The sequence below is a fragment of the Arvicanthis niloticus genome, chromosome 22 (genome assembly GCF_011762505.2).
Source record: "Arvicanthis niloticus isolate mArvNil1 chromosome 22, mArvNil1.pat.X, whole genome shotgun sequence".
Lineage (NCBI taxonomy): Eukaryota > Metazoa > Chordata > Mammalia > Rodentia > Muridae > Arvicanthis > Arvicanthis niloticus.
Genome location: NC_133429.1, coordinates 521869 through 539599, shown reverse-complemented (window position 1 = coordinate 539599; position 17731 = coordinate 521869). Strand labels below are relative to the sequence as shown.

Below are 17731 nucleotides of genomic sequence, written 5' to 3'. Positions count from 1 at the left end.
AGCTTTCTTCCAGGAGCTAGGGAGGCCTTTCTTTTTGGTAAATCCCCACAAAGGAAAATAAAGGCCTTCAAGAGTATAAAGTTTTTAGAGAGAGTTGGAGGTGAACGTCTTTTTTTTTTCATTTTATTTTATTTACATTTAAGATGCCATCCCCTTTCCCCATTTCCCCTCCCTAGAAAACCCCTGTCCCATGCCCCCCTTTCCTTTTTGCTTTTATACAATTTTTTTTAAATGTTAATCAAAGGATTTATAAGTTTGGTAATGCTCAATCAGAAGGGTAATCCAATACCCAACCTAGATATAAAGACTATCTTTGACTGGTGGAGACCTGTGAACATCTTTCATGAAGTAGCTGTTCAGTACACACTTCTCAGTAAATTGGTTGCATGTTTACTATGTGCTGAGCACATCTAGATTTTTTTGTTTGTTTAAAGGCAAAAGTCACATTATAAATCAAGTCCAGCCCTGCCCTAAGAGAAAAGGCCCACAGACAGACTACACAGTTCACTGAGGCTGCCTTCAGCCATCAGTGTTTCTGAGGCCCACCGTCTTAGGGAGTTCCGAGAGCCATGGGAGCCAGGTATCCCCAAATCATACAAGAGATCGTTTGGATCCCTCGGTTTCCCATTACTGTTTGAGGCTGAGCAGAAACACTAGAACAAGGACCAGCGCAGGAAAGTGAAAATAGATGAAGACACTTGGAGTGCACTGTTGGGAAAATAGCCAGTGTCCATTCTGGGCTTGATGTGGCTTTAGGGGACCAATCATTTATACTTCATGGAAGTTAAACCTGACCAGTCTTTACAGTGCCAGGCCACAGCGCATGAGTGGGTAGAACCAACGAATCCATTGTCTTCTGCCTGTTTTCGTGAGCACAGTCACATTCCCTCCTTAGTCATCTTCCCCTTCCACCCTTTACACTAAACAAGGGAACACTCAATCTTTCAAGGGAATTACATATCTGAGTTGATGTTTCAGTATATCATTTTCATACTGTAAATTATTTTGTAAGTCTGAACATCCTGCTATCCCAGGATGTTCAGACTTGGCGACCCTGTGCATTTGGAAATCAATAAACTATTACTGGAAATACAAAAAAAAAAAAAAAAAAAAAAAATTCCAGCCATCACTCCAAGACCACTGAAAGGGGACTAGATCCTACCCCCAGGAATAAACAGGTGAGGAAATAGGCTATCGACTGGCGATCCTTGTGTGTAATCCATTTGACTTGTGAGAAGTGGATCCAAGTCTTAGGAATCCCTTGACTCCCTGAAACTTACATGAAATTTTTAGTTTATAAAAGATGAACGTCTTTTTTTTTTCATTTTATTTTATTTACATTTAAGATGCCATCCCCTTTCCCCATTTCCCCTCCCTAGAAAACCCCTGTCCCATGCCCCCCTTTCCTTTTTGCTTTTATACAATTTTTTTTAAATGTTAATCAAAGGATTTATAAGTTTGGTAATGCTCAATCAGAAGGGTAATCCAATACCCAACCTAGATATAAAGACTATCTTTGACTGGTGGAGACCTGTGAACATCTGCCTCCATGCCCCCTCTCTCTTTCTCTCTCTCATCATCTAGTTTCTCCTCTCCTTCATCTTCTCTCCTTACTCCAAAAGATGAACGTCTTAAATGTATTATCATTAATGTTTACTGAAATCTACTTCATAAAAAGAGACCCAGTAGATCTAGAAAAAGCATGGCTTGATATTTACATATGAAATGGACTAATAAGGTGGCTACAGCTTTGAAGGAAGGAGCCGGTTTTCTGTTATCAATCTGACAGCCTAGCCATTGATGCAAAGAGAGATCTGAAAAGGATAAATTATAGCAGGAAGTAAAATCCAAATTGCCTATACGTATCAATTAAAAATGACAGAGACTAGTTCATAGTCCACTATGTAGACAGTTGTCCCAGGGACCTTTGGTCTCCATGGCAACACATCTTTGACTATCAGGCCCAGAAGATGGAAGGCTTTTTCAGTGGAGGAGGAACATGTGGGACACAGATTAGTTTGTCAGTGACTTTCAACTAAAGGAATAAGGTAAAGGAGAGGCGTTTAATACCTAAGGAGTATTTATAGAGCAAATAAACCAATCTTGCCTCACTGATAGAAAGGAAAACCACTTCAGGAGGACTGGATAAGGGGAGTATTTAACAGAGAACAGCTGGGGAGAAGAGAAGACTGGGAAGCGCAGGAGGGGGAGAAGCAGGGAGGAGGGTGGCAGATGAGTAAAAGAGCAGAAGGTGGGGGAGGAATGGGTGGGGGAGAGTTTGGTGATGGGAGCAGTTTGGGGGTAGGGTGGTCTTGAGCAACACAAACTGAAGCAGGCCTTGTTTTAGTTGTGGAGGTGTGAACGGGGAGATGTCAGCCGCAGACAAATATGACACACACCTCCATTACACAGTGACGGGGAGATGTCAGCCACAGACAACACGACAGACACCTCCATTACACAGTGACTGGGAGATGTCAGCCACAGACAACACAACAGACACCTCCATTACACAGTGACGGGGAGATGTCAGCCACAGACAAACACGACAGACACCTCCATTACACAGTGACGGGGAGATGTCAGCCACAGACAAACACGACACACACCTCCATTACACAGTGACTGGGAGATGTCAGCTGCAGACAACACGACAGACACCTCCATTACACAGTGACGGGGAGATGTCAGCTGCAGACAACATGACAGACACCTCCATTACACAGTGACGGGGAGATGTCAGCCACAGACAAACACGACAGACACCTCCATTACACAGTGACGGGGAGATGTCAGCCACAGACAACACGACAGACACCTCCATTACACAGTGATGGGGAGATGTCAGCTGCAGACAAACACGACAGACACCTCCATTACACAGTGACGGGGAGATGTCAGCCACAGACAAACACGACACACACCTCCATTACACAGTGACGGGGAGATGTCAGCCACAGACAAACACGACACACACCTCCATTACACAGTGACTGGGAGATGTCAGCTGCAGACAACACGACAGACACCTCCATTACACAGTGACGGGGAGATGTCAGCCACAGACAAACACAACAGACACCTCCATTACACAGTGATGGGGAGATGTCAGCCACAGACAAACACAACAGACACCTCCATTACACAGTGACGGGGAGATGTCAGCTGCAGACAACACGACAGACACCTCCATTACACAGTGACGGGGAGATGTCAGCCACAGACAACACGACAGACACCTCCATTACACAGTGATGGGGAGATGTCAGCTGCAGACAAACACGACAGACACCTCCATTACACAGTGACGGGGAGATGTCAGCCACAGACAAACACGACACACACCTCCATTACACAGTGACGGGGAGATGTCAGCCACAGACAAACACGACACACACCTCCATTACACAGTGACTGGGAGATGTCAGCTGCAGACAACACGACAGACACCTCCATTACACAGTGACGGGGAGATGTCAGCCACAGACAAACACAACAGACACCTCCATTACACAGTGATGGGGAGATGTCAGCCACAGACAAACACAACAGACACCTCCATTACACAGTGACGGGGAGATGTCAGCTGCAGACAACACGACAGACACCTCCATTACACAGTGATGGGGAGATGTCAGCTGCAGACAACACGACAGACACCTCCATTACACAGTGACTGGGAGATGTCAGCTGCAGACAACACGACAGACACCTCCATTACACAGAGGCAAACAGTCTGAATGGTAGGATCTAACCCAGCTAGAGAGACATAATCTGTTGTTACCAAGGCTTTCAGACAAAACCGTGACCTAGGCAGACCCACCAGGGTAGGCTCCACAAGGGTCTGCTGTATATAAATGAAAAAGACCAGGAAAGCTTAAGAATAGGGATGGAGACTGAACCAGGGTGTGGCAACTCAAGGCTTCAATTCCAGCTCCTAGGAAAAAAATCCAAATTACAAGGTCATTCTTCTGCTGCAGAGATGTGATAATTTAATTACATAGGTCTGGGAATGTAACTTAGTTGGTCAAGTGCTGGCTCATTGCACAAACAGTCCCGGGCTATAGGTGGGAGTTCTAGGTTTCAGTACAAAAGGAACAGGGGTGAGCACTCATGCATAACTGTTCTCGGTTGAGATGTGTCACTGTCCATCTTCAGGGCATCTATCTGGTTCTTAGAAGATGATCACTGAAGCTCCAGAGCACAGCCTCACCCCGATGGAAGGTGACTATTCTCATCTGCTGTGTGTAGCTCTGGAAACAGGGAATTGTTTAATCACTGTCAGGAGGCAACGAAAACTGGACATATAGATGCAAAATGAATGTAGAGAAAAGGTAGCCCTTTTTCCTTCTTTGCACACCTAATGGACTCAAGGGAGGATTTGGTGCTCTCTCTAAAAGCAGGCTCCAAAGACTGGTTTTACTTTTGTCACTGACATTTCCTATTGGTGTTTGAGAGAGGGTTTCATTCTGTAGCTCTGGATGGCTTAAAGCCTTGAATCCAGAGATCTGCTAGTCTTTGCCTCTTGAGGGCTGGGATTAAAAGTGTGGCCATCATGCCTGGCCGGCCAGCCTGTCTGTCTGTCTGTCTGTCTCTATCTATCTATCTATCTATCTATCTATCTATCTATCTATCTATCTATCTACCTATCTATCATTTTTGAGACAGGGTTTCTCTGTGTAGCCCTGGCTGTCCTGGAACTCTGCAGACTAAGCTGGCCTCACATTTACCTACCCCCCTGTTCCTATGTCCTCAGTGCTGGAATTAAAGACATGCAGCACTTATATTTCTGACTGGTAGGTTGTGAGCTCACTTGGTAAAGGGTTTCCTGAGTACCATGTGCCATGTAAGAAGAAGCCCACCGTGATTCCTATTATTACATAAAGCTGCTTGTAATCTCAGGAGTTCAGACAAGGAGAAAACAGTATCTATGTTACACTGGGTTATTAATAACTCATAGGAAAAGAATATCCACCTTTTTGAATCTTAATACCATTTGTTGTGGCTTTGGCACCTCAAGGCTTACTTAAAACACAGTAAGGAGTAAGACAGACTAATGGCTACATCACTTGAAGGTGCTGTGAAGAGCCTGTGGTGGGTGATCTTCTTATGCACTGTGTATGGCTGCATCATGTCTTGGAAACACTCTAACACTTTCTGGTTGGTTTGATAAAGAGATGAATGACTGAGGAGGAGAGGTTATGCAGGTTCCAGCAGAGATAGGAACTTGGGGAAAGAGTAAGGCAAGGCAAGATTTGTCAGTGGGACATGGAGGACATCAGCTTTGTGAAGCTAAAGAGAAGTAACATGGCAGAACACAGATTAATATAAACGAGTTAAGTTCTAGGAGCCAGTTGGAAACACGAGCAAATTAAGCCTAAAGTTTCATAAATGATAAAAGGTCTCAACGTCATTACTTGGGAGCTGGGGGTCCAAAGAAAGTCTATATGGTTATAATTGGCCAGCAATGCAGGTGCATATAATCCAAACTTAGGTAGAGTCATACATTAGGCCAAGCCAGGCAAGGAAGACTTGGGGGGGGAGCAGAGAGGGGGAAGGGAAATGGTTACCTAGCAACCAGTACACTTCCCTGTGGCAGTAGGCAGGCTGCTTTGAGTTGAGATGTGTGGTTCTCTTATAACTTGTGGTACAGCATGGTCAGCCACTGGGCACTTGAGCAGTGGCTGTTGAGGTGCCAGTGGAACAGGAAACCAGAACCTCAGGGCACAGCCCCACAGCCAAGACTTCCAAGAGCACACACCGCTCTGAGAAGCCTGCACACTTCTTGTCAGAGGTGAGGCTCAAGTGGTGGCCCATGGAAAACACTTCCTGGAAACAACAGTTCCTTGAGCCAGCAGCTATAGACACAGCAGGCTGAAACCACAGGCATTTCTCAGGAATGGTGTACCAGTGCATGGTGCAGCCACTGGCACCATTTTCCCAGAGCTAGGGTGGGTTGGTGCAGTTGCCAGCTGGCATGAAGCTCAGCTCTGGAGGAACCCGAGGGGAGGCAGAGCCACCAGCCAGCACGTGCTAGCTGAGAGGCAGAAGGAGCCTGCACTCACAGGAGCTCACAGAGCAGGACGGCAGCTGCAGATACATGGAAACAGCAGCAAAAGTGGGAAAGTCACTGGACTTCATAAGACACCTGGGAAGTCCTTACAGACTGAGTTAAGTAAAATGAGAAAGGGGAAGACAGGTAACAATGAAAAACACAGCAACACATGACGTTTGAAGCCTATATAATGCTATCTTAGATGGTTTAGAAATACAGACAGATGCAGAGTTTGGATGAAGTGTACTGTAAACTTTTTCTGGGCCTATTTATCTATGATGCCACTTAGTTTCAATATTTCTGTGTTACGTTTTGTTGTATTTTGGTACAACTGATCTGCGTAATGGTGAGAATAAGGTGTTGGAACTTTGTACTACTACTGTGTTTGCGTTAATCTGTGATTTTTTAAAATTAATGGTATTTGTTTTATGAAATAGGATCTGCCAGTGTTCTGTATGTAATGTGCGTATGTTTACAATGGTCCTTACTCTTACCTCATTGTTCCACTGTTCACTGGAAAGTGACCCTCTGTTCTTTCCTGACTAGACTTTGCTTGAGATTTATCTTATTAGCCATTAGAATAAAAATGACAACTCACTTCCAAAAAAAAGAAAAGAAAAAAAAAAAGAAATACAGACAGAAAATGGAAAGATTAATGATTTTACTGGGGTTGCTCAATACCAATTAGGATTTCTATCATTCTGACATTCTTAATGTGGATTCATTAATATGAATATTCTTAATGTATATTCATAGTAGATTTCTATGCCTTCTCAAAAACAAAACAAAACAAAACAAAAAACAACAAAAAACCCAAACAAACAAAAATAACTTTAGAGATAGAAGAAAAATACGAGAAGTGGATTGATGAGACAAACCTTAAATGAAAAATTAGAAAAACTTTTAAGTAAAAATGAAAAAGATACTAAGATAGATACAGAGGAATTAAAACAAGAGCCCACTGGGCCACTGTATAATGAAATTCAAGAAGGTCAGTTAGAAAACCAACTTTACCTTTTCCAGTTGCTATGTGACAAATACCAACAGATGACAGCCACCCCAAAAGTTATGAAGAAATAGGATGGCATCCTGTAGAAACGCTATAGTTAAAAAAATTAAAGAATCTGTAATTTCTTAGGCAATTCAAAAATAGAGTAATCCCCTAAGACTGGAAAGATATGGGGAAAAAACCCAGTACGAGAAGCTTCTGCTCAGTTACAATGATGGTCATGGTGGGAAAAAGAAGGTAAAGAGATGGATCAGAGAAACAGGACAAGAGGCATCAGTATTTCCCAAGAATGGTGGCTAAGGGAAGGTGAATACAGTGAGGTAACAACGCAGGCTGAAGATGACAGTGCTACCTTGGAGCTATACTGCACAGTAGCGTTCAGTGCATGGGACAAGGCTGAAGAAACAGTAAAACAGTCTGAGCCGTTTACTAAAATCATACAAGGTCCAAAGGAAGCATTCGCTGACGTTTTACAAAGATCAACTTGAGCAGCCAATAGAAGAGCATCTGAAACTAGGCAGGTATTGATTAGGCAAGTATTGATCAAATCTTTGGCTTTTGCAAATGTTAATTTTAAATGTAAGAACCTGATCAGGCCTCTAAAGGCAGGATCAACATCAATGGATGAATGGATGAATGGATTAGGAATAAAGCTGATGTCGGATTTCATGCTTATAATGCAACTTTAATAGAAGCAATCTCTAAAGGTTTCAGAAAAAGCCAAAGACTGTCAAACGGCTTAGCTGTGGCAAGCAAGGTCATTTCAAAAGGACTGTAGGCAGAGCCAAGTTAATTCCAAAAGAAGGCCTGAGCCTTCTGGAATGTGCAGAAGATGTGACAAAGGTGGGCACTGGACTAATGAATGCAGACAACAAGGGACAAACAGGGTATCCATCTGTCGGGAAGTGGCCTACAGGCCTTTAATGTCAAATTCAAGTTGGCCCTTTCGAGTCAGCAACAGGAAACATCATCCACAGAGCAATCACACAACACTGCTCTGTACACAGACATTAATAGCTCAGAAACCAAGGTCAGAGCAACTTCAGTAGAAAAAACAGTAAATTCAGGAGAGACCAGAACACATCATATTTTGGCAAATTGCTATACATAATCAGGGCGTGGCTTACTGGTTTGCTCAGCCTACTTTCTTACATAATGCAGAACCACCAATCCAAGAATAGCTCCACCCATGATGGGCTGGGCCCTCCCCACCAATCACTAATTAAGAAAATACCCTATAGGCTTGCCTGCAACCTGATTTCATGAAGTCATTTTCTGAATTGAGGCGTCCTCCTTTCAGATGACTCTAGCTTGTGTTAAGTTTCCATAAAAATAACTGGACACTGGTGACCCCCCTTAATGTGGATAAAATAGAAACCCTGAGGAGTAACTTCTGTAGTGGAGTGGAATGGAAAGGAGTCACGGAGCTTACGTCTTCCTGGATTTAACTCCCGGGGCACCAAGAGTTCACGCATCTGCTGTTAGTACTTATGCTTGACTAGACAGTCTTTACACTGACTCTTGAGATTTTAAACAATGTATCAACCTGTTATCCAAGCATGCAGACTAGCCTGGGTTACTCAAGAAGATACAGAGAATCATCGGCAATATGATATTCTGTGGGTGCAACAGAGGGATCCAGGGGTTTGTATATGCTAGGCTAAGTGTGCTACCCCTGACCTACAGCTACCTGGTTTCCAAGTTTGGTGATTTAAATGTTGCACACATGCTCAAGGAAGAGAACTATGTGGAAGAGTAGTTGTTGTTGTTAATATGTGGGTCCTAGGAATTAAACCAAAGTCACTAGTCTCAGAAAAACCTTACCACCTTGTAGGTATGATTATTTTTTAATAGTTTACGACATCTTTTGTCATTTTGGTGGCACAGACAACGTCTTCTTGTGTAGGCCTCATTGGTCTGAAACTCTATGTGAATAATATGGTGAACTGGCTTCACTCCTTCTGTCTCTGCCTCCTGAGTCCTGGCACTACACTTGTGCACTACCACATAAGGACTTTAACTCTGGGGGTGGGGGTGAGGAGTCAGGGTCTCAAGTAGTCCAGGTTGGTTTCAAGTTGAGTAAGTAGCCAAGGTTAACTTTGAATTTTTTCCTACCAAGTTACATCCTCCAGGTTGTGACATTTTAATAGCAAAAACTGAGACTGGGCATGGGTGACAAACATTTCTGTACCAGTATTGGGGAGGCAGCAACTAATCTGGTCTACATAGCAACTTTCAGGCAAGCAAGCAGGAATCTATGAGAGAGACTCTTTCTAAAGGGAGAGGGGAGAGAAATAAAAAAGAAAATAAGTAAACACTGAAAATATTTTTTAGTTTTATTAGTTCTACTTATTTTTATTTACATTTATTTGCTATGCATGTGTATGTGTGTCCTTGTGTACGTGTGCCCTTGTACACATGCACTGCAACATGGCATGACTACCTCAGGGAAAACGTGGGGGCCTGGACTCAAGTTCCTCAGGCTTGGCACCTTTATTTATGAACAGGTTTGTATTCTCAGAAAAAGACGGACATAACCCTGGACGGACTTAATTTGAGCCGTGTAACTATGTCCTTGAATAGGCTGTCTTTTGTCTCCATCTCTACCTAAGTTTAATGGGTACCTGACCCTGAAGGTGGGTATTTTCATTGTGATTTAGGGGTTATCTTTCTTCTGGACTTTAAGTTTATAAGACATTCTTTGGCACATTAAATTATAAAAAGAACCCATGAAAACTGAAAGTCAAAATTGGTATGTAGCTTTTTTCAGGAGGAGGAGAGAAGAATCAAAGGTTCTAGCAAGACTGCCCTTATTCACAGGACTCCCAGAGCGTGGCTGGGGCTGAGCTGCAGCTCCATCCTTGACGTGACTCCTGTTTGACCAAGCATGGCTCAGGATTTCATCTCTATCATCCACAGACAAAAGCCCCACCCAGTGGTGCAGATATAGACTCAGCACGTCGGAAGGCCGAAACAAACAGCGCTCCTTCCAGTCCAAGGCGCGTCTGGGCTGTCAGTAGACACAAGGAGTCCTTGGCCATCCTTGGCTATAATATAAAACTGTGTCAAGAGGTCCAAACTGAGTTTAGTGTTTCATGACTTTAATCCTAGCACTAGAGAGGGAGAAATAGGTGGATCTCTGTGAATTCAAGGCTAGCCTGGTCTACATAGTGAGTTTCAAGACATCAAAGTTACATAATGAAACCCTGTCTTGGAAGAGCAGAGCAGAGCAGAGCAGAGCAGAGCAGAGCAGAGCAGAGCAGAGCAGAGCAGAGCAGAGCAGAGCAGAGCAGAGCAGAGCAGAGCAGAGCAGAGCAGAGCAGAGCAGAGCAGAGCAAAGCAGAGAGAGAGCAGAGCAGAGAGAGAGCAGAGAGAGAGCAGAGAGAGCAGAGAGAGCAGAGACCAAAGCCAAAGCCAAAGCCAAAGCCAAAGCCAAAAAGCCAAAAAGCCAAAAAGCCAAAAAAAGCCAAAAAGCCAAAAAGCCAAAAAAAAAAAAAGCCAAAAAGCCAAAAAAAGCCAAAAAGCCAAAAAAAAAAAAAAAAAAAAAAAAAAAAGAAGCCAAAGAAGCCAAAGAAGCCAAAGAAGCCAAAGAAGCCAAAGAAGCCAAAGCCAAAGCCAAAGCCAAAGCCAAAGCGCCCAACCCAAGCAGGGGATAAGGACATAGTTGTTTGCAGAGTGCTTGCCTTGCATGTTTGAAGCCCTGAGATCAATCCTAGCAGGGCTCCCAAGGAACAGCCTGATATGAATAGGTGGTGATGCCACCTGAGGCCATGGTGACGTCCTGGCCCGTGTTGCCACTGAAAACCATGTTCAAGTGTGTGACCCAGCAGCAGGCATGGTGTGTTACCACCAAAGGCCATGCAGAATTATCTGGTCTGCACTGCCAACTGGGGCCATATTCATGTCTGAGGGCTATGCAGAGCTGGTCCCACCCCTCACCTGCTGCAGTGCTTGGTAGAGCAGGTCATACCTCCCCAGGAAGTACAATACAGCTAGCTCTGGTTGTGAGTGAGCCAGCCCTGATGGCATGATCATGGAGGAGCTCGCAGCTGACCAGCTGTTTGGACAGCCATGCGGTAGTGTGGAGTTGCAGAAGAGATGGCCTCCTCCAGTTGGACTCCTGCTGCAGCTAGGAAAGCTAGCCCCACACCCTGCTGGCTACAGCATTCAGATGAGCTAACCCCACCTTAATCTGTGCAGTGCTGGAGAGCTTTCAGGCAGGCTAACTCAGCTACCAGCCAGATCCAGGGCTTTGAGTTAGCCCACCCCACATCTATGCCATATATGAACTGCTGGAACGAGTGAAGGGGCTCACACAAAGCTGCAGGAGCTCCATGGCACAGAACAACAAAGGGATATACTAGAGGAGTCCCTGTGAGGACCCAGGACTGACAGTGAGGACCTAAGGGAATAGTTTAGGGTCTGAGAAGGTGTTTTAAGGTTGGTAAATGCAAATGAAAGCCTAAATGGTGATAAGAAAAGTGATTACAGGTATATAAAAAAAAAATAAAGCCCTCGCTTAGCTACTGTTGCATCAGGACTTCAAAAGTTCACAGTTCTAACACTGATTAATGGAGTTCTGATAAATTATTAGTCTAACTCTGGTAAAGCATTCTACTATATGATCCACTATCATAGTTCCAAGCTCAAGATTTTAAGTTTCCTTTCGTTGTTTTAAGTATAGACTTGAAAGTGTTTCTCATTGTGCTAAATCTATATATACCCAGTCTTCTGGACAGAGGGAAGAAGTCCCTTTTTCATGGTCTGTAGTCATACTGAAAATCAATATTCTTATAAGCTTCAGGATACTGACTTGGATCCACCTCTCATGGGTCAAACGGACTCCAGATAAGAACCCCTGTCGTTCAACAGCCTGAGTTTCCCACCTATTCCTGAAGGTGGGATTCCACCCCCATTCCCTGAGTTTGGGATTCCCCTCACCCCAACTACCAAGACCATGGACCTAAAACTTTCAAATATATACCTAAGAAAAAATAATTCTCCCTAACCTACTTAACTTTATCTTCTGCCATATATACATATATATATATATATATATATATATATATGATATAGATAGATATAGATATAGATATAGATATAGATATTTTTCAGCATCCTGAGTTTACTCAAAATCTGCATCCAGGAGAGCCCCAGAGTGGCAACTCATGGGTGCTCCACTCTGTCCTCACAGACTACTTCAACTCACGGTGCTCCACTCTGTCCTCACAGACCACTTCAACTCACGGGTGCTCCACTCTGTCCTCACAGACCACTTCAACTCACGGGTGCTCCACTCTGTCCTCACAGACTACTTCAACTGGGCCTGCACTTTCCTTAGCCATAGACATTCTCACAGATCACAGACGGCAGCGAAACAAAGAGCTCTCTCACCACTTGTCCATTGTTGTAGTTAGTTTCCAATGCCGTGAAGAGACTATCACCAAGGCAACTCTTATAAAAAAGAGACAACATTTAATTGAGGCTGGCTTACAGGTTCAGAGATTCAGTCCATTGTCATCAAGGTGGGAGAGCATGGCAGCATCCAGGCAGGCATGGTGCAGGAGGAGACGAGAGTTCTACATCTTCATCTGAAGGCTGCTAGGAGAAGACTAGGAGGAGGGTCTCAAAACCCATTCCCACACTGACACACTTCCTCCAACAGAGCCACACCTATTCATGCCATTCCCTGGGCTAAGTGTATTTGAACCAAAGATGCCGCCCTCAGTGAGTAAGCAGGAAGAAGTCTAGAGAACATAATACCCTCACTCCTGCCACACCATCACCCCTTCCTAGTTCATCATTTAAAAATGATGAATTAAACAAAAAAGGAGAAATGTTAGCTTATATGAGATTACAGTAGGCTCCTCCCAGGGACCTAGCAACAGTTTATGTCATCTGCCACCATTTCCTGTCGCTGTCTCCAGATGCTCAGATATGGGACACATATGAAAGGACTGCCCACCACTTCAGCTCTCTGTTTCCTGGCCAATCTCTCCCTCTTTTTGTCCTTTTCTGCCCTCATGGTTCTGCTCTCATCTGTCTGCCTGTCTACATGTCTTCTTGTCTGTTTCCATCCCTTCTCCAGGCCCTCACCCTCCTCCTTTCTCTCAAATAACCTCCACTGTGCCAGATTTGTTGCATGGCATCATTACTCAGGGACACACCTTGCACAGGCCTGCCAGGCGTCCCTTTTTGCATTATGTTTCATAACAGTTTTCGCAAGTTTAATGAAACATAACAAACACGGTAACTCCGGGTCAAGATCCTATACTCACAGCGCCACATGAAGCGGTTGACACCATCCTGCAAGAAGCACCAAATACCGGCGGTCAAATGCCTGTGTGTTCCAGTACCAGGGCCTATCCGGGCTCACCCTCCAGTCTGGTTTGAGAAACTCATGGCCAACAGTTCGGCTACTCAGTTATCTTCTGACATAGATGCTACTCCATGACTGTCAGGAAATAAAAGATGAAACCAGGTTAAGTGGGAGCTGCAACAGATGCACTACCTGAAACAACCTGGGCACCAGCCAGGAACTTCAGCCTAGCAATCAAGACTAATCAATCTGACACAGGCTCTCACATGGAATAAGGAAAGTCTACCATCAAATACAGTCACTATGCTTTTACTAACAAGCATGTCCGCAGTATAATCTACAGAGAAAGAGGGCTTCTCACCACTGGGAAAAAGGACATTAAAATTTTTGGCCCTCTTAGAGGCTATTTGGCTTCCCTACAAATTGCTATCTTCCATTACTGACTTCTGACCTGGCTGCCAGACAAAGGGCCCTACAAACAACGGGTGCACTGACATCTGACGATACACGAGACTGAGGCTCCATGGTAAAGAGGAAATGCAGAGCTCAAACGCACAAGTTGATGGAGGACGCCAATAAAAAATATCAATTTCCCCAAAACAACTGACAGGACAGTTGGTAATTACCCTTCACCAAGCTATCCATCTAGGGCCCACAAAACTTTCTGAGTTGCTCAGACCAAGGTATGTTATACCTAGACTGGACAGCCCAGCATGGGATGTCCCAGCCAGATGCCAGGCTTGTGTGACAAAGTGAATCCTTTCCCTTAGCTAGGAAAGGACCCAAATAAGAGACCCAGAGCCTCGAGAGCTCTGAGAAGACCGACTTCACCAAGAGCTGGCTTCATGAGGAAGGACAAGAAGCACTTGCTAGTTTAGATACATACATTGTCCAGGTGGGGACCCTTTTACCCACCTGGACTAAAACCACTCGATAGCTTAAAAAACTCATTCAGGAACTGGATCCCTGATTTGCCCTCTCCCTAGTAATGGGGTCTAACAATGACCTGGCTTTTATAGCCAAAATATCTCAATTACTAGCTAAAACTTTAGACATACACCGAAAACTTCATTGTGCTTGCAGACCTCTAAGTTTCTGGCCAAGTAAAAAGAATAAACAGGACATTAAAAAAAATAAACAACAAGCAAAAAACCTTTAACAAAGTTCTCATTAGAATGAATCAAAGAATGTATATGCCTCCTTCCTTTGCTTTTCTTTGGCCAGCTTCACCCTGTATGGGGGAAGTGTACTGCAATATGCTCTTTCACAGCCTCAGAAACTACACTTGGCAGAATTCTCCAACCATTCATGACTAAGTGCAGTCCACTCCTCCATAAAGACTATTCACTGGGCTGAGAGAACCAGCCAGTCTACCACCAGCATGCCCTGGTTCCAGTCTAATGATACTGTCCGGGTCAAGTGAGGAGCCAAAGGGACAGCTCACCTAACCTGGAAGAACTCTGTGGAAGGCAAGGTAGCTGGCATTACACCATGGATCCACTATAGCCAGATCAAAAAGTAGATGCTATAAATATGGCCAAATGTCTGAATCTGGACTATGGACCAATTCAAATTAAAGTTTCATTGGTTCTCCAGGTCCTTCCACTCTCTGCCTCTCCACCTCCACCTGAGTCTTATGTGGTATGAATAAAGGGTCATGGTACAACCCCTGCTGCCCTCAGGAAAGTAAAAAAGACATACGCCAGGAAGATATTAGCTAATGTAACTACAAGCCGGGAACCCATATTCATTTTGACCTTTGCTCACTGACGCCCACTTTAAATGTCAGGATGTATTACAGAAAGAAAAGATATAGGGGCTTACCTGTTCAGATAGAAATAGAGACTTTACAGTTCTACACATGCCCTGCAGCCGGGTTGCCAGAAAGAAGAAAAATTCCATTACAAAAATAGGGTTTCTAAAACAGATGGATTCCAGAAAAATTCCCTTAAAAGGATTCTGGCCTTGGGGAAACAGGAAAGACGGAAGGAATCAGCCTCTACTCCACAGGAAGGGACTCTGGAGATGGAGTTAAACATTCCCAGCCAGAATTCAGCCAAGATTCCTGCTTTTCCTTAGACACACTTATGTATAGGAACATACTAGACTTTCAGCCATTGACTGACAAAGCTCACAGTAACAACCTGTATTCATGTTCTGCTTTATGAGTTAATTCATCTGGATATCCAACAGTACTGCTGAGCCTTCCAGACTACTTTGCGGGCATATACTAATGGTGTGACCAAATCTGTCTCTTTGGATGCTTTACAAACTAAGTACACAGGTTGATCAGGAACTAATGCTATTAAAAGTTTTGTATTAAAACAACAGTTAGAGTCCCTTACAGAAATGATCCTGCAAAATTGAAAAGGCTTCATCTTACTTCTTTTTTTTTCTATGTTTGTTGTTTGTTTTATTTTTTAAATGTCCTGTTTATTCTTTTTTACTTGGCTTTGGGGGAAAAAAAAAAAAACCCTGTTGTTTCTATGCTAGTTAACCAGAACTAATTTACAAATTCTTGCCATGGTTAGGGATAACACTGATACTAGTCTCCGTTTTCTTGGTCCCCTGGCTAACTACTCTGGTTTTTGGCACCGACTGGGCCTTTAATTCTCATTCTGATTGGATTAACTGTGGATCCTCACATCTTAAACTAAAACAGGATGAAGCCATGACTTGACACATTCACTAAGATCAGTGGGGAATGTAACAAGGCCCTGACTCCATGATGACAGTACCATTCACACTGTAACTGCGGCACATACACAGCACACCTGCCAACAATAAAAACAAAGGCCTAATCCATCAGAGTCCATAGTTATGGGATAGTCTGTACATGGACTACCTTACTCAGGTTATCAACACGGTTTTTGTGCTTAAAAGCTCCTCATGAAAAAGGCTCAGGGGTACACTGGGATGGACTTGCCTTAGCTGGGAGCTGAGCTAACCTTGAGTAAAAAGCTATGTGGTTTCCTGTCATTTTGGCTATTATACCAATATATTAAAATATAGATTTTGAGCTATAGATAGCATCGGTCCAATGAAAAGTCTAACAATTTATGCTACTAACAACACAAAGCTGATGAGAAACAGTATTCATGAATGAAAACTGATCAACAAAAGACTGAATAACTATAGTACACACAGAGACATCTTCTGACTTCAATTGTCAAATACAGCTGCAGTAAGAACTGAACTGTGGCTAAACAGTGGTGGCCCACACCTTTAATCTCAGCCCTGGGGAAGGAGAGGCAACTGGACTTCTGTGAGTTCCAGGCCAGCCTAGTCTACACAGAAAAACCCTGCTTCAAAACAAAACAAAACAAAACCCCCAAACAAAACACATACAAATCCCCATACACAACCAACCAACCAACCCAAGCAAATACAAATAATCAAAGAAAAAACAAACTCTCTGGGAAAGAATAAAGAGATAGACAACATATGAGAAGGAAAAAACCCACACAATTAAAACTGGGTCAGTGCTGACACCTGAGGCCGGGAAACAGTGGGTCTGTGTCACTAACACACGTGACTGCACCACAGCGGCATCCACATGCGAATGTGTTGATGACACAGACTTTATTACGTCAGAGCAGAGTTAACTGCAGACGGATCCTGCACCTGAACCCAAGCGCCAAGTGCAGAACTTCTAGAAGAAGGGAAACCAGACTCTGCCAGTCAGCAAATCTGCCTTCCCTGGAGACGGTAAAAGCCACGGAGGCGCTCACTGCGTGGTGACGTCACAACACGGCTGTGGTTACACAAGGCTCCCGCCCCCAGACTCGGAGCCCGAGCGCTCACTCAGGACCAACGGAGCAACGCCTGAGCTGATTCCCGCAGCCCCTGGACGAACGCCACACGGGCTCCCGCGGATCCGCCCCGCATTCGGACAGCTCACCATGGCTCCGGCTGCGAGCTCTCACAGCTCTCCGCACAGCGCCCGGCAACAGGCCACAGCAAAGCACATGGAACCACTACACACATCCACACAGCCTCAGCCAAGACTGCAGTATGGCGGACCGGAAGTGCCCGCCCCCATTCTAACTCTGGATCTCTTGATTGGCTAGTGAGGCTAGAGTGACAGGAACAGCTCCCATAGGGACCGATTGCACTGCTGTTTGCAGCATCCTCCTCAGGCACAGAACTGCCCCAGACCTGAACTTGGGCCTGAACTGCACTTTTCCTGCACTCAGTAGACACTCCTCCGTCGAGTAGGCACAGGGTCTCTGGCTTGCAATGTACCCACTGCCTCACAGCTGTATGGGCGCCCAGCCCAGCCAAGTCAAACTTAATTTCAGTAAGGCTGCTCCCAACTCCACTACACATTAGTAGCCCAAAGAGTAAC

General features: G+C 44.4%; 1 protein-coding gene across 3 annotated transcripts in view; it reads right to left on the bottom strand.

The window, feature by feature from the left end:
- LOC143435759 (uncharacterized) overlaps positions 1-17419 on the bottom strand; it is a 33089-nt gene extending 15670 nt beyond the window's left edge. For 2 of the 3 annotated variants that reach the window (XM_076919216.1, XM_076919215.1), the window contains exons 1-2: positions 17285-17419; positions 13343-13518 (exon numbers count right to left, since the gene is read on the bottom strand). Coding sequence is in view for 1 of the 3 variants with exons in the window: in XM_076919215.1 (XP_076775330.1) it covers positions 13343-13369 (27 nt within the window). In the remaining 2 variants the exon portion in view is untranslated. Of the gene's footprint in view, positions 1-12558; positions 12677-13342; positions 13519-17284 lie in introns of all 3 variants that reach the window. The other variant, XM_076919217.1, reaches the window with a different exon arrangement.
- Positions 17420-17731: the final 312 nt, after the last annotated feature.